Source organism: Haliotis asinina, chromosome 1, assembly GCF_037392515.1.
Source record: "Haliotis asinina isolate JCU_RB_2024 chromosome 1, JCU_Hal_asi_v2, whole genome shotgun sequence".
Taxonomy (NCBI): domain Eukaryota; kingdom Metazoa; phylum Mollusca; class Gastropoda; order Lepetellida; family Haliotidae; genus Haliotis; species Haliotis asinina.
The window spans coordinates 46,230,203-46,252,148 of NC_090280.1; the positions used below are offsets into that span (position 1 = coordinate 46,230,203).

Here is a 21,946-nt window from a genome sequence, read left to right on the forward strand (position 1 = left end):
AGTCTGTCCCGATAAATAGCCACGACTCAATCAGACAGTAAACAAGGTGAGTGTAGTTTTATGGCTGATACTGCGGCTGATTACATTCCAGTGGTCTTAGTTTCAACAGACCCGTGAAGGTCCCGGGGTAGAATAGGCCTTCAGGAACCAATGCTTGCCATAAAAGGCGACTATGCTTGTCGTAAGAGGCGACTAACGGGATCGGGTGGTCAGACTCGATGACTTGGTTGAGACATGTCATCGGTTCCCAATTGCGCAGATCGATGCTCATGCTGTTGATCACTGGATTGTCTGGTCCAGACTCGATTATCTACAGACCGCCACCCTGTAGCTGGAATATTGCTGAGTGTGGCGTAAAACTAAACTCACTCACTCACTTAGCTTCAACATGTGTGTATTACATCCAGTGTAACTGAATAGTCTTAGATACATCGGAAGGGATGTCGGCCTAAAGAGAGATCTGAATCAGGTAAAGGCAGTTTTCATTCCCTGGATTGCCGGTTCGATTATTTTCAGATCGTGACTGTGCAATGGAAACACTGAGTCAGTCATGCACTAAGTAAAATTTAATGGCATGTAACCTGCACTGTTTTCATTATTTAATCATGCACATTAGTACATTAGTGCAGACAATTAACAAGGCTTCACACATTGTACCCATGAGTGGAATCAAACCCGGGGGTTCAGCTTGACGAGTGAACGCTTTAACCACTAGGTTATCCCACACTGTCCATACGAATAAGAAAACGTAACGAACTGGATACTAGAGGATGATGGCAAAAGGGTGCCAATAGTTTGTGCCAACAACTTTCTTCGCCATATAAATTAATGTATTCCCAGTTTCAACAACTGGCAGCTGCTGTCATTCTTTGGCGCCTTTACCCGCTGAGTGTTCTTCATTTCGCGCCGTTACAACCACAAAAGCCTTCTGAGCTAATACTGTCATGGTCTCTGCAAGTACCAAAGGATTCCGTTTCATAAAAACACATATATAACATGTTTCAATCTACAATGTTGTCTACATGCCTGCCATTAATAAACTATCTGTTTGGTTGTCATACCGCGTTCGGCAACATTTCAGCTACATGTCAGCGGTATGGACCAGATTAATCAAGTGATCAACAACATGGGCATCAATCCACGCAAGTGAGATACGATGTCAACCACGTCAGTGAGTCATGCCACCCGAACCCGTAACCGGCTCTTAAAACAAATGTGTTTCTGAAGACTAATTCTGTCCCGGTAGATTATTCACGGGTAAATGAAATTTGCTACACGATTATACTTTTCAGCAGTTCAATGTTCAAATGCACTCAGAGGTAGTAAGTCAAATGGGAAATTACCTACCTTTATGTAAGAACGCTTTCAAAATCCAGAGAAGTGAATATTGTGTATTTCCATCCTTTTTAATGCCTGTGTGGGTAGTTGCAAAAGCTGTTTTCAGGCTGTTTCATTAACGCATGACATGCTTGTGGTACTATCAAGCCAAGACTGTTTATTTGGGACTCGAACCTATGCCTAGAAATTCCTGGAACATAGGTACTGATCTCCATGTTACATGCTCCATACCATTTGAACCTAGCAGTGGCCTTACCGACAATGTTGGTGAACTCTCTTGGTTTGTTCTTCCACAGAACTCCGAACCAGTACAGTGGGATACCAGCGGCCAGGATGGCAAGTGCCAAGCCCAGCTGATGGGGACGTTGATAGCTGGCCATCACTAGTACAGCCAGGTTGACAATCAGTTGGACAATAGGCACACAGAGCATTGTCTGGAACATATCACCTGCACACATAACAACGAAGAACCGCCAAACCCAATTACCCAATTTGTCTGTAGTATCGGATGAGTGGTAGGGAGAGACTGATCTTTGTGAATGACTTTAGTTTTATGCCACACTCCGCAACATTCCAGCTATATGTCGGCGGTGTGTAAATACTCGACCAGACAATCCAGCACTGACATGTGTTAGCCAAGTCAGCGAGCCTGACCACCCTATCCCGTTAGTCGACTCTCACGACAAGCATGGGTTACTGAAGGCCAATATTCTAACTGGGTATTTATGATTGGGAAGGTACTTTTATGTCAGCGGGGAAGTGGAATGATGAGTCGGGGCAATCAAGATTAATCCATATGTATTTCACACACAGCTGTTACAGAAGAGGAACGTATATTGTATACAGTATTTACGCTCCAAAAGCCAGAGCATGTACATGCGTCCACTGCTGGCTCTGAGTCATGTAGGGCACACATGTTTAACCGCATTTACAGTACTAAGTGCATATCCTGTTAGAGTTTCGTTCATCTGCGTCCTTCTCCCCCTTTCCCTCCCCCTACCCCTGCCTTCTCCTTCATCTGCCCCACACCCAAACACATAAACTATGGACGAGATAAGAAGGGCAACCATTACATTACAGGGAGTAAGTATATAGCTGATAGTTTGGGTACATGTGGCAACAGGGGACAAATAGACCCAGCTCAGACATGGTAGATGAAGCGTGGTCTGTACTGTCAGAGTTGGTATTTAGTGTGATTAATGTGATGGACATAGGATGTACCATCTCTCCATCTCGTATTCAGATTCCGTGGGGTTTACGGAGGTTAGTTTGAGTGAGTGAATGAGTGAGTTAATATTTCACGTCACATCGGCAGTATTTCAGCCATATCGTGACGGGAACAAACCACTAAAATGGAATACATGTGTATTATAACAACCTGTCAACAAAGGACAGTAAACAAGTAGAATATCACAGAAAAGAATGTAAAACTAGTAACTATATACCTAAAACAATTTATCTATAGAGGACAATATAATATAAAAATAGGCTCTAAATTGCCAACAACTGAAGGTAGATCACCATACTAGGGACCATGGGGACTTACATTACTTTTGCTACCTGCATGGACCCTAACTGGATTTACACCACCCCCTCAGTCGTTAGCAATTTAGGCACATCTAGCCATAAATTTAACAGAACACGTATACTGCGATTACAATAGCGGAGACTTTGAATTTACTTTGAATGTTTGTGGACTTACGTACCCTCTCAGGAGGACAATAATTTTGCGGTACTTCAACTCCCTTTGAGGATACAGCTACTAACAAGCACAGTTACGAATTTAAACTTCCAATATATTATCTATTTACAATTTAAAAATGCAATGATTAAATGAGAACTTGTGTTATTTAAAAGATCCTTCATAATTTGTGAATTAAAATAGTTTTCCCTTGTGATGGATTATTCAACACAGTCAAGCAAGACATGCTTGACTTTGATTGTTTCATCACAAAATGGAGGATCCTCACCTTTAAGCAAATATTTATGTGTATATCTTGTGTGGCCAATACGACATCGTCGTAAAGTAACCTCTTCAAATCTGGACTGACAACCCAAGTAGGTGTAACCAATATACGGTTTTATTTCATGTAATTTATTTACACCCACCTGGGTGTCCCACTTCTTCTGCATCAGATCACGGATGTAAGTTGTAATTCTAGCTTTGTAATCAGAGTATGGAATAAGAAGTGGTGTCACAGATTTGTTGAGTGCTGCCTTGGCAGCCTACGTGGCTGGGTAACCAGCAAAAGACGATGTCGTACTGACCAGTAGCAAGATCATTATACAATTCAATAATTTCTATTAAAAGTGGATGTTTACATGATAAATTTTTAATCGAAAGAAAGAAAGAGAGTCTGAATAAATTATGTATTGTTTATGTTTAGGGTGTCTTTGAATATATTTAAGAACCGTTAATATGGCGTTAGCTTCCGCTGTGAAAATAGAGCGGCTATTTGGCAGCCTAGAAGATATTGTTCTGGATCCAAAGACCGTGGCACAAGCTACTGCGCCACCGTTCTTGGACCCGTCTATGAATAAGGATTTGTAAATGGTATATTTGTTTTTTAATTGATGATATTCTTGTCTATATTGTAAGTCATCTGTTTCTGATTTTTTAAATGATGTTAATGTTAGGTCAACTTGTGGCCTAACAAATTGCCCTGGAGAAGAAGAAAGAAGACGGGAAGGCGGTATACTTCCAGTTCAATGCCGGCAGCAGAAATAAATGGTTTAATTCTGTGCCCTAGAGGTGGAACAAGAGAAGACTTTTTGTTATACGAGGGGATGTCAATACGTTTTGAGCCTTGCATAGAAAAACACAAAATATTGGTATGAACCACATTTATTTTTCAACATAGTCCCCTTGTGAATAAAGACACTTGTTCCATCTTTTCTGCCAGGCGCTGATGCCATCTCTGTAGAAGCCGCCATTTTGGTCCTCAAACAAAGCCTCAGTAGCAGCAATAAGCTCATTATTATCCTGAAATCTACGAGTACCCGCATTCCCGGACAACAGCGGCAGAAAACGCGAGAAAAGTGTACTGGAGCATTGTCTTGATGTAGAAGAATAACCACGTCTGATCTTGCCCCGGCGCTTCTCCTTGATTCACTGTCGCACTTACCTCAACAAGTTAGCGTAATATTCCCCATTCATTGTTCTTCCTTTTGGTCTATGTGGATGACGCCTTTGCTATCCCAGAAGACCGTCGCCATTACCTTGTGCACCGATCTGGAGGTAACGGACTTTTTGGTCCTGGGAGAAGTGACATGTTTCCATTCAATGGATTCTTGTTTGCTCTCAGGATCATAGTGGTGGATCCAGGTTTCATCATAGGTTACTAGCCTAAAGTGAAAATCTTCTCGATTCTTGTTGTATCTGGTTAGCATGGAGTTGCTTATGGTGACCCTTGTTTGCTTCATTTCATCTGTAAGCATTCTTGGCACCCATCTTGCGCACACCTTAGACATGACGAGATGTTCATGAAGAATTGTCTCGATGGATCCGTGTGAAACGCCTGTGGTCTCCTGTAACTCGTGGAGTGCGATTCGACGATTTTCCAGTCTATGCACTCTGTCAATGTTTTCCTGACTAGTGCTTGTTGTTGGGCGACCTGGACGGGGTCATCTTCAAGACTCTCTCTACCATGCGTAAATTCATTGACCCATCGTTTGATGGTAGCAGATGAAGGGGGAGACTTCCCATAAACTGCTGAAAGCCTTCCTTCAATGTTCTTCGCCGAGTTTCCTTCAAGAACTAAAAACTTAATTACTGCTCTATACTCAATTTTATTCATTTTCACTGCCGTGAGGGGGGTCTCTTTCTGTCAATGTGAGCTGTTCAATAACTTCTGAGAGTAGGATACCAAAACGTATATATCACATCAGCTACACCCCGAGGTTCAATGTCGTACCAAAGGCTGTGACACCTGGGTATGAAAAATGCACAAGGCTCAAAACTTATTGACATCCCTTCGCACAAATCTTCATAAAGCGGTTTGAACACACAGTTATAGGCAGGATTAGATTCATTAGAATATATAGTATTCCCAGAAATTATTGAGAATCATGTTGCGTCATGTAACTCATTACGTTTATTAACTTCTGGCGTTTTACTTACATAAACATGTTAAAACATCATCCTTTTACAGTCTTGTTTTAGTACTTTGTTAGACCTCCTCGCTCAGCAATGCATGCCTGAATACGCCTAGGCACACTACCCATCAAAGTTTGTAGGTAATCGTGTGACAGGGTATCCCAATATTGGACCACCTCGGCCTTCATATCTTCAATATTTCTCAGTCCCTTTTGATTTATTCTGTCCTTCATGACTCCCCACGCATTCTCAATTGGGTTTAGGTCTGGGCTGTAACTGGGCCAGTTTAAAACTTGAACATATTCGCCCGACAACCACTGTTTTGTGTAGCGCGCAATGTGTTTTGGGTCATTATCATGCTGGAAAATCCAATCATCTTCATACAATGTTTGTGCTGTCGGAAGAAGGTGACCATTTAGAATGTCAACGTATCTTTCTTTTGTCAAGTTTCCCGTGAACACACACAATGGCGTCACTCCGCGAGCCGATACGCCACCCCACATGTGAAACTTCGGGCTATGTTTTGGTCGCTGGTAGATAAGTTTGACAGTATCTTTGGTCCAAATTTTCACACAATTAGGGAAAAGCCAAACAGAACTTTCATCCGAAAAGAAAACATTATTCCAATCTTGATTTTCATGAGCCCGACACCAGTTTAAACGTTTTTCCTTTTGTGCATCTTTCATCAACGGCGAGGGAATTCCACGTTTTTTCACCCAATTAAGTCTCTGTAATTCCTGCCTTACTGTTTCATTGCATACCTGAGGACTTCCTCTGCTAATCATTTCATTTCTGATGTTCTCAACACTTTTCAATTTGCCCCTACTCACAATCTGCCCAAGTCTTCGGCGATCCACAACACTGAATTTCCTGCCCCTGCTTTGTGCTCTATCCCGGTTCCTGTTTGAATATTCTTCAAAGTTCTGTATACTGTAGACAGAGGAATACCATGTCTACAAGCTAACACTTTAGCATCAGCCTCACCCCTTTCAAAATCATCTAGAATGAGCTTTCTTTTCTCTCTTGCTGTAAATTCTGCCATGTCAACACAGGAAGCCGTCTGCTCAGACAAGGGAGATAACTCTTGACGTAATGAGCTGCCTTCTAAGCCTTCAAGAGGTGTCTCCCTTATTTAGTATGCTTAGTACATAGTGAAAGCCCTTTTTCCAATCTTAGCATCATTAGAAAAACACAAAGATTTTCTCAATAATTTCTGGGAACACTGTAACTAAGTAATGTATTGTAAAGACAATTTTATACGACGTTGTGTAAGAGATGGTATAGCGGCCCTAACGTAGAGACAGTCAATAGGTGAAGTTCTGAACGACCCAAGACAAAGTCTTAAACCTTGATGGTGGACAGAATCAAGAAGTTTAAGGTTGCTTTTGCAGGCTCCACCATATATGATGGGGCCATAATCGAGTTTTGAACGGACCAGTGATCGATAATGGTGTAAGAGAGTAGTTTGATCCCCTCAACACTTTGAGTTAGAAACAACTTTCAACAAATCTAGTGCTTTCAGGCATTTAGCTTTAAGAGATGTGCGGTAAGAGGGTTAAATGAGAATCGAAAATTAAACCCAAGAACTTGGCCTCCCTGACAACTTTGATAGGAGTGCCATTCAAAGATAGTTCAGGGTCCTTATGCAGCTTATACTTTCTACAAAAGTGTATACAATTAGTTTTGGATTTAGAAAATTTAAAGCCGTTTTCAAGACACATTTATTTATTTTGTTTAAACACAACTGTAGTTGCCGTTCAATAGTATGCATATTTTTACCGCGACAAGAAATATTAAAATCATCCACACAGAGTGATCCGTCAGTGGACTCGTTTAAAACCTTGGATAAACTGCTGATCTTAATACTAAATAAAGTGACAGACAAAATACTGCCTTGTGGAACACCCTGATCCTGATTATAATGGTCAGACAGGGTTGAACCCAATCGGACTTGAAACTGTCTGTCTTTTAAAAACTGTGATATAAAATGAGGTAAACGACCTCTCAACCCAAAATCATGTGAATCCTTTAAAATGCCATGCTTCCAGGTGGTATCGTACGCTTTCTCAAGATCAAAGAATATTGATACTGCATCTTGTTTATTTACTAGAGCATTTTTGGCAAAGGATTCTAAACGTACCAAATGATCAATGGTACTTCTATTCTTCCGAAAACCACAATGAATATTTGTAATGAGGTTATTGGTTTCCAGATACCAAATTAATCTGTTATTTACCATTCGCTCCATGGTTTTAAAGACACAGCTGCTTAAAGATATTGGTCTGTAAAAGGAAGAATCAGTATGATCCTTACCAGGTTTGGGTACAGGAATTACAATGGCATTACGCCATGAAGGAGGAAAGTTTCCAAATGTCCATATTTGGTCAGATATATCTAAAAGTGTGACCAGACATGGTTCAGGCAAGTGTTTCAGCAGCTGATAATGAATATTGTCATCACCCGCTGCTGTGTCATGAGCTTGCTCAAGAGCAGTATACAGCTCATGTAATGAAAACACTTCATTATAGTTTTCACCGTTTTCTGATTCAAATTTGAGTTTTGTCTTCTCCTGTTGTTTCTGATATCTCTGAAACTCAGGGACGAAGTTTGCCAATTAAGAATTCTTGGCAAGAGTTTCGCCAATTTTATTTGCAATTTGAGATTTGAGATGGTAAACGGCAGAATTTGAACCTTTGCCTTTAATTCCTTGAACCATGTTCCATATTTTGGACATTGGCGCGCGTGAATTAATATTAGAGACACAGTTCCTCCAAGATTGTCGCTTGCTTTGTTTAAAGGTACGACGCGCCTTTGTATTCAGTATTTTAAATCTGTTTAAGTTGTGGACAATTGGGCGATGGCGGAACTATTTCTCTGCCCTTTTCCTTGCTTTTCTAGCATTTTTACAGTCTGTCGTAAACCATGGCTTTCGCACATGTGGAGTTGTAGAGGATCTTGGTATCCACTCATCAGCAATTACATTTAAAACGTCAGACTATACCTGAATAGGATCAGCACTATCACTGAAATATTCGGGTCTTAATTTAGATGTACATTGAGTTTGAAATAAGGATCAGTTCGGCTTGGAAAAACTCAATCTTGATGAAGAATCAGTCGGAGAAGATTCAGATAATATCGTTGGAAAATGATCACTTCCACAGAGATCGTCGTGAACGGACCAATAAAATTCATTCAGTAGCTTAGAGTCTGTAAGAGACAAATCTAGAGAAGAGTATGTGCCGGTTGCAGGATGAAGATAAGTGCTTGAATCATCATTAAAAAATGCACACCTTTACTGTTCGTATTTGTACCACCCCAGAGTGGATTGTGACCATTAAAATCACCCAATATAATGCATGGTTTCGGAAGTTGATCATAGAGAGCTTGGAGATCAGTCAGGTGAAGTGTTGAAGAAGGGGGAACATAGAGTGAGCATAATGTAAAGACAACATGAAGTGTAAGTCTCACTGCAACTGCTTGGAGATTTGTTGTCAGTGGTACATGGCTGTGGATAACATTCTGCTTAACAAGGACTGAAGATCCACCAGTTGCCACCCGAAGGTGAGAAATAATTATACGCATCGTACTGACGTAAATTTTAAGTATCTGTCTGTTTCGGATGAGTTTCCTGCAGACAAAATGATGATGGTGCCAGATCCTGGACTAATAGATGTAACTCATTATAATTAGTCTTCAGTCCTCTACAGTTCCATTGTACTATGTGTTTGGAAGATATTATCTTTTTGGTGGGTTGATTGGGGGGATCTACCCCGCACCTTTTTTAGAGGGCGACAAGTTATGTGCCAGAGGGTGGATGTTATCAGATACATCCATATCTTATCTTATATCTTACAACGTAACTACTGGTGAAGTATTTTCCTTTAGGTTTGTTTCTGGTGGTTTTCTGGTGATGGAGGCATATGTTTCAGTAGGATCAGTTGACCATGCTAACTTGCTGGCTTCTGCAAAACTAATGTTATTGGTAAATTTGATCCTATTGATCTCCATCTGCTTTTCCAAATAGGACAATCCTTAGAAAAGGCTGAGTGATTTGCGTGGCACATGTTTTGGAGCTACTTTCACAGTCTTCTGTTACATGTGTATTCTCAGCACAGTGAGCACATGTAACAGACAATGTGCAAGTGTTCACACCATGTCCATATTTTTGGCATTTAAAACACCGCAAAGGTGTGGGAATGTACACATCAACGTTAACATCGCAGTAATCTGCCCTGACTGATTTTGGTGGATTTGGTGCAGAGAACGAAAACAGATACGTGCTAGTTGGAACAACCTCATTATTTTTTCGACTTGAAAATCTTTTTACATATATCACTCCCTGTTCCTTTATTTCTGATACAACGTGAAACTCAGTCATATCTGCAAATGGGCGTTCTCGATCTGTTACAATACCTTTACTGGTGTTCAGAGTTCTATGTGCAGAGACCTTAACCTTAACTCCAACAAACATTTCAGTGGACAGCCGATTGGTTGCTCGTTGTTTTCTATTACATTCGAGCAACAGAGATCCTGAACACAACCGTTTGACGTCTTTAATTTCTCCTGCTATTCCGTGGACACCTTTTGATATAGCAAACGGATTCAGCTTTAATGGAGTTTGATCAAGAGTCTCAAGAATTAAGAAACAAGGCCAATAATCAACAGATTTCGAAGGTCGCTATTCATCATAATCATTGTCAAGTGGACGTTTGTTTTTTTTGTTTGGGGTTTGGTATTCCATGCTTAAGTGTTAATGATTCGTCATCCGAGCTCCCCACTCACTACGGAGAACAATGCAAAAAACAAGCGCATCTCCAGCTTGCAGCACCAAGGATACCCGGATGATATACTCCAGAAGAAAAATTAAAAGATTAATAGATCCACCAGGTCCATGAGCCACCGCCTTCTGGGCATACGACTCTCGGCAAAAACATACATAAAATGATTCATTTTAAATTACAAACTCAATTTGCCAAGCATGAAAAAACAAAAATTAACAGTTTCATAAATTTTGAGCATTACATAGTTGCAGCTCAGGGCTTGGCGTGACCAGCCGATTGATAAAACTGGGCCAGTTCTACACCGGTCTACGTGATGTAAGGGGAGAAGTGGTGTGTTGAGCAGTGAGAGCAAAATGGTGCAGTCTCCTACTGCCCTCAACCACCAGACTACCGTCCTCCACCATCACGGGACGCAACCCACGGCAAACAGGTTGCCCAATTTGGTCGCCTCTTACGACCAGCAATGGGGTGTTGTGGACACATTCTGCCCCAGGTCCACACTGGAGAAGAGCACTTAGCGTTACCCAGCACCCACCACGAGGAGGTGGCTCTTCACGGGTGCCGGTTAGTTTGGGACTGGAACCATTCATCAGTTGATATATCTATGTTTTTTACCATGCTTCGGCGATCCCATCGCCTTGTATTGCACCTACGCGGACAGGAGCTCCTTTCACAAACCAATCGTTACCATGGGTAATCGTAACTCTTGTTCTTTAACATTGCCTCAAGGTTACCTTTGTGACCACAGCGCTTCGCGAAAGGAGGCCCTGGTTACTATTTGGCACATGGTCAAATACCCTGGTTTAAAGTAGTGGACCTCGCCTTTATACAATCATTGTTAGGCGTGTTTCGTGAACGCCGATGTTCCTGGTAGATCAGAGCATGGTCTTCCTTTTCATAAACACCTGATCTCATCACTGATTTTCAGTGCTTCCTTCATACTCTTTCCCATAATGTTCGAAACGTTGAGTTCCTCACAACAGTGTGCAAAATAGCCACGGACCCGCTGGCCCGTGGCTAGTAAAAATCCAACTGGGTCAGTAAAGCTCTGCGGTCATATGTATATTTGTATACTAGTGAAACAATTTTGTGGGCTAGTAACTTTCTTGTCCGATTCGTTAGCAACATGTGTAAACTATTTCGCACACTGTCTAATAACAAAGACGATAAACTACATATTTGTGTAAATATGGTCTTCCGATGTGAGACAAAAACTTCTAAACTTTCCAGCTAGGGGCGGGAGAGTATGCTGGTAGTGTCAGTATTCTCTCGTCATGTTGAATGCTAATCTTTTGCTTTTATGGCTACAATATGTGAGGCACATTTCTAGTATCCCCAGTCGCCAGACTGATGGAATACCATTCAGGATTACTCACTCGATGATGCTTGACTGAACATTGCATATCACGGTACATCCGGAGTGTATCGTCCCGAACAACAACGAGCAGTTACCTTATACGGTCTGTCAACGCTTGGTTTCTTCACTCGCAGGTACAGCAGCAACATGATGACAACGATGCCTGAGATGGTGCTGAAGAAGCCAATGTAGGCCATCATGGTTGTTAAATCCCCTATGAACAACACGATCATCCCGCAGGAAAGCTGTGTAAAGTGAAGATGGATGCGGTTTGTAAATGAACGACTCTGGCCCAGGCAATCCATTGTCTGACAGCATCAGCATCGACATTCACTACTGGAATACAATGACATGCGTCAACCCAATCAAAGGCTTCACCACATGATTCAGTTTGCCCACTCTGCAGAAATGCAAGGGTTGCTGAAGACAAATTGTGAACAGCATTTTCACAGATAGATAAGTGTATGAAATAAGCTGACGAGCAAAAGAAAATACACTGGTGTAATTGTTGCTGCATTCTCAAATATGCGTTCTAACAGAACATTGAATGTATAGAAAGCAACAGTCATGTTTCTTATGTTAAAATGCAACCAAAACATTTTAAACGTGTTTTGCACTATGTTTCGCAAAATGGTGATTACTGTTCCATGAACGACCATTTTTTGTACAGAGGGTATAAAACATCTTTATCGTGAAGACTGAACAATCACTTGACACAATTCTCACGAGAAAATTCCAATATTGACGTCGGCGCCACGACAATGGACCAGAGGACTGTCACAAATGGGTATTTTCAACAACCATATTGCAAGGGCATTGATTTGACAAACCATTATTCTCCTGTTTGACAGTATGAGAGGCCAGACACGTGATCGACCCAGAAGTGGACGTTCCAGAGTCACAACACCCCATGAGGGTCGCTATCCGCGGCTTATTCACCTACGCAATCAGATGCTGCTGGTGACGTCATCAGCTGCAACATCACTGAGTCAGCGCGTGAGCCGATTCACAGTGACCAAACGACTTCGTGCTATTGGCGTATGGGTCGCTGTGTGGAATGACCTTCCAGAATCGTATGTACCGTCTGCGGCGGTCAACCCTACTTCACTGTGTATTGTTACAATGCCATTTTGCGAATAAAACATGCCTCTTGCAGTGTGCTTCAACATACATTTTCCATTTCATCAAATGGTTTTGTTATTTATATCCTACTGGAAGAAACAAAACCTGTGTAGTTTCTTTAGCTCGTCAGTTTACGCGCTCAAATCAGTAACTGTGATTTTGTATTATATGTACTTACCAGCAAAAACGTAGCAGGCCTTGGCGTTAGGTACTTTGGATGAATCATGCCGAAAATCAGCGGCATGTGACCCGCCCTTGAGCCCGCAAACACAAGTCTGTAAACAACAATAGCAATAACCCGTGCACAAACTTTGTTGTCTTATGAATAAAGGGAATTGTAAGTACAAATGCTGGTAATGTGCGTCACAAGTTCAGGCCATCAGATAGCCTCTTAACTTCAATAGTGTGTATGTGTGCGTGTGTCTGTCTGTGTGTGTGTGTGTTTCTGCGTGTTTATTTATAAGGTACAGCTATACAAATAATGATATTATTCCTTGTCTGTGATGAAGGTTTCGTAATGACGGTTTTACAAAGTATTGCTACGTAATCTAAGTAATGGTGGTTCCACAGCAAAGGAATTGGATGCCGTTATGACTGCCAGTGATTGCGATATGACATCATAAAATGTTTGTTAAAGAGTACCAGTGAGTGCATGTTGTCTCGTGACGCTCGTGGGGCGGCATCTTAGATGTTCATGACAGTATATAAATACTCTAGTCTTGTCCTTCTGACTGCTCACAAGCCACCAGGGTTTGTCCCTGAAAGTGTCCTACATGCTCACCTGGAATGTCCCATGACGGCAGCATTGAGGGTTGCTGTTGACGAGGTTGCGACGAGGACAGAGATGACAATGGAGATGGGAACGTACAGACGCTGCGAAAACATCTGTGGAAAACATTCATGAGTTAAAGAAAAATCTTCTAGCTCTCAGCAACGGCAACTCTCCTGTAGATTTTTTAATTAGAATTCATTTGTATTCTGCTATCGGAAAGCGTAATCATTTTATTTCTCCTACGGTGTAGAGGCGAGGAATATGATATAAGACATGATATAAGATGATTTAAGATGATGTATCGAAGGACCCAAGGCATCACACATCATCCGTAACAGCTCACCAGCGCCACGGCGTCCGACTGCAACATCTCTGCGGGGCTGATCATGGTGAAGTAGGCGACATTTGCTAGAATATACTTCATGATGACGATGGTGAAACCAATATATATTGAACGAGGGAGATTCCTGCAACAGAGAGAATGACACGTAGTGGTACACGGATACAGACTGCGATAGAATATTTCCCATGGTTCTTCATCAAAGCGCAAAAATCTCTTGTTGTTGTGTTCTTGTTTTTCTGAAGCATTTTTTTATTTCTTTGACATAATCAGGTGGCACATTCACCATGTGTGGAGAGAGAGAGAGAGAAGGAAAGAGAAAGACAGACGTGGGGTTAAAGACAAGTCTAAAAGTGGAAGACATGTTTCAACTGTGAAACAGCCAGCCTATTTTTTTAAAATAAACAGTTCATTATTTTAACAAAATGTGTCATTTTCATCATTCTAATGAAGCTTTATAACTTTTTGGTGATGGTGAAAATTTAACTATTTAAATATGTAATTACATAAAGTTATCGTGCTAGTGAATTGACTAACGCTTTCCTCTAGACTGTTCATTAGATGGGCATCCTCCTACAAGCTCATGGCATAGATACTGAGCTAAAGGCTGTAAAACTACTGTAACATATAAAAATATTTTAACAACATACAAGTATTTGAGGATGTCGCTTTCTCAATAACATGACATGAACCCGATTTAGGCCAAACTTATGTTTTGGTGACCGGTTCTAATATCTAATCTAATATCTAGGCCTCATAAATTTCGAAGTACGATGTCCTGTCTATAATTCACTATCAGATACATCTTTATAGAACCCACATTCTAGACACTAATGATTATATGACGCTTCAAGTCCTTGTGGGCATTACTAAATAGAACAGTGCCTCAACATCGTTCGCTTGCCCTGCTTTACAGACCGCTGTTATGCGTGTACTTTGAAATTTACATAAAACCTTAAATTTCCAACAAATGTCACGTGTAACACGATCGCAGGAAAGGTTCAATAACGCGGAAGAGCAATCCATAGAGAACTAGACACAAATAACAATTCCACTCACCTTCCAGGATTCTTTATCTCTTCTGCCATTGTCATCATGACCTGCCTGGAAACAGCATATAGCACAAGTCAGCTCTTGGGAAACTCCTAGTTCTCAAATACATATTGTGTATACGTGTGAATGGTCAGATTGGGTCTGTGACGTAAGTATATATTTGTGTGTAGATATTGTATATACTGGAGATTGTAATGATAAAGCTTTTAGTATAGAGTATATGATCCTATTCAGTCTGTTAAATTATTGTGTAAAGGAAGCTCACCATCCTCCATATGCAAACGAGGTATAGATGATGGTGACTGCAAGCTCTCCCGGTTCTCTCGAGGTGTTAGCAAATATATTCTCAAAGTTGTCTGCTTTACCTGTCAGTCAACAACAGAACATATATTGAAGTTCTATATGGCTGTATGTAACAAAATGCCACTTTCCTCCGGTGAATGGCTATCAAGGCTCTTTACTCATTACCTCGGCCAGCCGGCATTTGTGCTCTCGAATGCCATGGGTTATAAACTACCTGTGAGTCGTGGAAGGTAAGCAACTGCTTGCCATCTCACCACATCTCATTTTGAACGTTTGTTCTATTCAGTGTCAGATCAGTTCAGATATGTACGTACTACGACCAAAGCAGCGATCACGTGCAATATGTGAACCCGTCATTAAACAAATATCAAGTTTAAGTAAACTGTCCTTACACCTCGATAACTTGGAAAATTGACTGCTTTCGTTTGTGATAAGAGACATACATGGGCCCAAGCAGACAACCGAAAGCTGAAAGATGGCACTTTGACAACTGCTGACAGATGGCAGGTTGACAACTGCTGAAAGATGACACTTTGACAAGTGCTAAAGGATGGCACGGTACTGAAATGCTGGATTGTAGAATGTTGGCATGCCAGTGTGACCTATTGCATGGGATGCTCGTCACTTGTTGATTATCAGCCGATAGGCTAGACAACGTCAGGACCTGATAACGTTAGGGATCGTCGGTGTTCAGGTCGACCACAGTTGCTTTGGGGGATGAGGCCCTTCGAAGAATCGGAATCTTTCATCGATTCGGTGGCGTGTTACAACCAGAATGGTTTCAAAACCACACGTTCTATCCAAAGTCTGTTGTTATCTCTACAGCGGAAAGCAACAGGGCTAGTTTGATGTCAAATTCGACGTCACTGGTAAGCGGCGGGGAAGGCTCTACTGGTCGGTCGGACAAAAGTTGGTTTCTTTTGTTCTCTTGCACTTTTCTTTATGCCTAGTGGCCGAGTTTGTATTTGGCGCCGCATAAACACTACATGTGCACAACAGAATATCTTGGAGCAAAAAGGTATTCAGTAAAAGCGTGGGGTTGCCTCACACGACTGTTATCATGTTATCACTACTGTTATCATTTATGTTTTGTATACCTTGTGCGATGACTGCAGTCCCTCCACCGATGATGATAAGAAGAGCAAGCATCTTGGTGGAAGTCAGAAATGTCTGAACCTTGGTAACGAACTTTATGAACGTGCAGTTGACGACGACCACTGTCACTGAAAACAGAACAGCTTCATCACCAGGAGTACGCACCTGGAGAATTAGTATGACTTAACAAAAACTATATATAAAATTAATATTTTGATGAAGGAAAATTTTGTCACAAGAAGCTTCGGTAACAAATAAGTATTTAGGTATCTTCAGTAAAATGCAAGCAAATAAGGTCACGTGTGTGTGTGTGAGAGAGAGAGGGGGGGGAGTGTGAGATAGAGGGGAGAGAGGAGGACAGAAAGAACGAGAACGAGAGGCGGGGATAGAGAGAATGAGTGTGTGAGAGAGAGAAAGCGAGAAAAAGGGAGACAGTACGAGCGAGAGCGTGAGACAGATAGAGAATATGTGTGAGAGAGAGAGAGAAAGAGAGAGAGAGAGAGAGAGAGAGAGAGAGAGAGAGAGAGCATGTGTGAGCGGGAGTACACCACAAAACTAACTGAGCGGGTTAGGTGGCTGAATTTGTGTGCCTGACCCTAACTGTTTGGATTCGAATACCAGATGGGCCTCAACCCATCCAAAGTTCTAGAATCTGTACATTACTGAGAAAGTGTAATCTCAAATATCCCATATTTCAGTGAATGTGGAAATATCTCAAGATGTCGCCTTTACTTACCAAGTATCCAGCAAGCAAGCAACTTAATCCCTAATTCAACATCCTCACTGACGCAGCCAGGGAAGATGGCGTTCACAATATACAAGGCCGACGTGTAGGCGAGAAGGGCCCAGCTTGGTCCCACTATGAATGTTATTTGCCCATACATTATCAGAAACGCTGGCAAGGAACCAAGGACATTCAGGACATACGTATAATATCCCCCTGCGTAAGGAAACATGGCGCCCATCTCTGCATAACACAGGGCCATGCCCATGTTGATGAGTCCGCCTGCAAGCCACACGATGAGGGTGGCTCCAATGGATCCAGCAGACCTTACGATGACGCCAACTGATACAAAGATGGAGTTGCTTCCAGTGACGGCAATCATGACAGCTATACAGTGAAGCAGATTGAGGGACTTCTTCAGAGTCGGCGGAGAGCCTGAAGAGGACTTACGCTTTGACGAGCGTGTAGCATCAGAATCTGCTGTTCCTGCGGTAGATGAGCACGGTTCAATCTCATCCGGCTGGTAAGCCAAGTTGCTGTAAGCTTGAATTGTGAAGATCTCTTCCTGGCCATCCTTCACTGATGAATGTAAATCTACGCTTGCGGAGTTCCGTTTAAAAACTGCCATTTAAAACAGGTAGTAATCATGGAAAACGTTAAATATGTTAAATGCACGAGTCCAATGTAATCCTTCTTCTATCGAGCAATATCAGCGCAATAATCAGACCTTCAATATTTATACGGAAGGCAGCGTTCCGTGGTGACTGCTCTACGCAAGATTAGCAGGCAACAAGGAATCCACGCTGCAACTGGTCCGAGTATATATATACAGGTTACTTTTCTATTGGACTTATTCAGGTATGTATTTATTCAAAAGATTGAATCAAGAATGAAATGAATCTGAATCGCCAGGTGATTACTGTAAATAATCTGACACAGCTGTCCCCTAAGTAAATCCGGTCAGTACCATCCTGATGTGAGCGTGCAGATTGTCTGTCCACCGCCACATGTTCTCTAGAAATGTTTCAAAAGCCTAACATTGGACTCCTACTGTTTGGTCTCATAAACTCATGTTCATGAAATTAAAATGGCATTACACATAAGCAATGTGTAGAAAGAAAGCCACAGTCAATCTTAAGATTTTCGCCATTTTCCCAATCTTGCTTCTTACACCATATAACCATAGCACACTAGAATCCCGGCCCTGTATGACAGCTAAACCTACCAAACTGGTGAACTTGAGATGTTCCCAGAGTGAGGAAACATGTAACATCTATCTATCTACTTACCTACCTGCGTATCTATCCATCTATCTATCTATCTATCTATCTATCTGTCTGTCTGTCTATAATCCATCCTTCCATCCATCTAATGTGTGTGTGCGTGCGTGTGTGCGTGCGTGCGTGCGTGTATCTACAATACAGTGAGCTGTGCAATACACACACATCAGTATCAGGATTTAATTAAAAGTAAAGTGATATCTATGGCAATGTCATTGTAACTCGATGTATTCACGCTTAATGTTATGATAACAATGAATACAATGACCATTTCAGATCAAAATAGATATATATGTACATGTCCAAGTATACAGAATGATACACGTAATAGACACATTGCAGTACCGGGTAATACGACCCGACGGTTGTTTACCAATCAATGGGAAAATATTTAAGGGTCTGTAATATCGCTATGAGGATATCCAATATAATTTCAATGCGACATAACAACCAAGCGTTCATTCTACAGACCACAATGGGATATCGATGATACATTCACTGGAATTAAAGGACGCTCTCTCTAAACGAAACATTGTTATCACAATGAGTTTTTGTCAACAATGGGCATTGTTCACGCTTTGGGACAAGGTTATATCATTCTGAAACATTGGCGAAGCTGATGCACTCTCACGGATAGGACCATCTTCAATGCTATATAAAGAATGCCAGTTTGGGACATTTACCAATGGTATTGTTAGTAATTTAAGGCGAGTATATGGATGACAACGTCTACTTTAATGAATAACACGACGTTTTCAGGCTGCCTCTTGCCCCTTCTTCACGATTAAAGACAGGAGTACGAAATATACTGTATACCAGAGTTGACTGGAGGCAGGGGACGTACATGTATATACAATGAATCACAGAGGATCAAACAAACGCAGACACAAAAACAATGGCAATAGGGATAAGGTAAAGGGAGACGTAAATACAGCTGATGAAGGTTTTGTTAAACATGTTCTGTGTCGTGTTAAATCAACCTCCATCTTAACAGAATGTGTGGTTTACTGCTTGAAGAACTATTTTTCATGTTTCAGTATCAGAACGAGGCTCTCAATGAGGATTATATGACAAGCTATAAATAACATGTAATAAGCTCATTAGAATTGCTGTAACAATGTCGTATGCAATATATAGTGAGTGCTGTTATACAGTCACAGATATTTCCAGTTCGCACTGATGTAGTTGTAATAAAAGATTATTTTTTCTTCCTGACAAAAGAAAGACTGTCAAAAGGCTTGTTCATGTTAACGGATGTTTTGGTGCAATGTCTGTCACATCACGTAACGCAATATGGAGAAGGTACAATTGCAAAAGACTCATTCGCTGACCTTGTTTTGACAATGGGAGACAACAAACCCCAAGAGTTATTTTTCGCGATAATTTCATCAGCGTCCCTTCATTCGTGGACATCAGGAGAAAAACGGACATTGGTGAACGCTGTAACAATAACTGGTTCAGCAGGCTATGAGTCTGACTTCTGTCCATTATTTAATATGTACATGTTTGTAAATACTACAGTGTAATCGGTCGAAATCAGCTTTCCCAGCAGGTAATTACAGGACAGCTTTTTTCTATATCTCTGGTGTTAGTGGGATGAACGTAACGACTGGGAGTAACTAACGACATCCAATTGAATAACTGTGTCCGCATTATCTACCATATATCTATCTATCGAAGGGGGTCCAGAACGTCTGTAGGTACTGTATCTGTCAGGTGTTTTCCAAGTAAGACAGTTTTGGGGTAGGTACACAAAGCCAGTTTATGTACCCATCTTAGGGTAGATAGTTAATATCTCTGACTAGTCAGTTTAATGAAATATCCATCAATGTGAGTTTTGGGACTCACTATGCTTTCCTTGCCAAGCTGATATTGGCGTCATTACCTGTGAATGTTCTTTTACATATCGTTGATGTGAACCTTCTACTGATACATAATAATTTGGTTATGGGTATGTTTGAAATACACAAAGAGTAGGAGTAAAGATATTTTCTTGAAACAGATTCATCAAAGATGTGCTGATAATGAAAACTAACAATCTTTTGTAAAAGTCCAAGGTATTTCGGTTTAGAGATTTTCTGTTTCTGGTCCTCTGAAACTTGATTTTTTAAAAATTACAACTCGGATGTCCAGAATAATGTTTATATTACGCTGTATTAGTCACACGCACAAGCTGATGAGTGCTGTGGACAGAAAGCAAATATTATCTGCAGCTGAGAGATTTTGTGCCATGTGTATTCGTTGTCTTGAATGTTCGTTCTTTAGCGATCTCAATCCCACTGAACTATTTCAGATATTTTCGCTTTTATGAGAAAATGGTACAACAAATGACTAGTTCTAATTCATATGTAAATCAAAACCTATCCATGTCTATGTTTTTGGTATTTGAGAAAAGGCAGAATTTCCTATGTAGTAACTACACCATCCAAACCAGGAAACGCAGAGACGAGAAATCTGTCGCCAAAATGTTGTATTTTCACTTTTACACCAGTATAGAAGAAGGTAATGCCCATACCACCAAGTGGATACTTTTAGATACCGAATGCCAGTTTCTGAAAGTACACTGGCCCAAAAAAGAAACGCATAGGTGAAAATCCAATGTTATGAGAGATGATTTATTAACTGAAATTGCACAAAAAGTAATGGAACTTGAGCAATGATAATTCACACGGGTATTAACAAATGTGTGTCAAGACTTATACAATCATTCACAGTGGTATTAAGCGTCTCTATTTTCCATGGCATAGTGAGAAAGTCAGTATCGGGTGTGACCACCACGGGCATCAATCACTGCTCTGCATCGCCTGGGCATTGACTGTATAAGACGTCGTATCCGCCTTTGTGGGATTCTTCTCCACTCATCTCGCAACGCATTCACCAACTGTAGACGTGTCTGTGGCTGCGGCTGTCGACGTCGTAACCGTTTACCCAATTGGTCCCATAAATGTTCAATTGGGTTCAAATCCGGCGATTTTGAGGGCCATGGAAGAACTGTAATGTTGTTATTGGCAAGGAAATCCGTGGTAATGCGTGCTGTGTGCGGTCTTGCATTGTCGTGCTGGAAAATTTCCCCTCTAGCGTCAATTGTAGGAACAACATGACGGTTCAGAATTTCATGCCGGTAGCGTACAGCATTGAGATTCCCTTGCACATGCACCAACTGTGTCCTGCCGTTCATAGATATGCCTCCCCACATCATTACACCTCCACCACCGTGTCTGTTGACCTCACGAACGCAATGTCGAGCATATCTCTCATTTCGACGTCTGTAAACACGCATCCTTCCATCATGTCTGTACAGCAGAAAACGAGACTCATCGCTGAACCAGATCCTCCTCCAATTCAAGAGGTTCCATGCCCGAACGTTCCTGCACCACTGAAGACGTGCACGACGGTGATGGGGATGCAGAACAGGTCCTGCATGAGGTCGCATAGGTCGAATTCCATGCTCTCTTAGGCGATTCCTGATGGTTTGTGGAGAGACTCTACGCAGCCCAGGAACGTGATCAGCGGTATACGTAGCAGTGACGGCCCGATTACGCAGATGAAGCACCCGGATGTAGCGGTCTTGTGCTGGAGTTGTCACCCTTGGTCTCCCACTCCTTGGACGGTCTCTGGTCGAGTTGTGTTGCATGTATCGTTGCCAGAGACGGGAAATCGTGCTCTGCCTCACATTCAGACGTCT

The 21,946-nt window shown here is 41.5% G+C and overlaps 2 protein-coding genes across 2 annotated transcripts in view; both read right to left on the reverse strand.

Annotated features, from left to right (window-relative positions):
- LOC137292078 (uncharacterized) overlaps positions 1–21,946 on the reverse strand; it is a 365,314-nt gene that overhangs the window by 284,232 nt on the left and 59,136 nt on the right. The window lies entirely within an intron of this gene.
- LOC137279443 (large neutral amino acids transporter small subunit 1-like) lies at positions 552–17,779 on the reverse strand. Its single transcript, XM_067811814.1, has 10 exons — positions 16,994–17,779; positions 16,260–16,385; positions 15,125–15,224; positions 14,866–14,910; positions 13,810–13,933; positions 13,476–13,579; positions 12,873–12,969; positions 11,668–11,817; positions 1,595–1,772; positions 552–951 (listed from the first exon to the last, which is right to left on the reverse strand). The coding sequence occupies exons 1-10, from the start codon at positions 17,607–17,609 to the stop codon at positions 863–865; spliced, it is 1,629 nt and encodes a 542-aa protein (XP_067667915.1). The 5' UTR covers positions 17,610–17,779; the 3' UTR covers positions 552–862.

Excerpts from the sequence above, each read along its gene's own strand:
- LOC137279443 (XM_067811814.1), bottom strand. The coding sequence starts at position 17,609 with ATGGCAGTTTTTAAACGGAACTCCGCAAGCGTAGATTTACATTCATCA. Across the intron at positions 16,386-16,993 it reads GCTTGCTTGCTGGATACTTG|TGACAGTGGTCGTCGTCAAC; the intron begins GTAAGTAAAGGC and ends TTCTGTTTTCAG. Across the intron at positions 1,773-11,667 it reads GCGTTGACAGACCGTATAAG|ACAATGCTCTGTGTGCCTAT; the intron begins GTAACTGCTCGT and ends GATATGTTCCAG.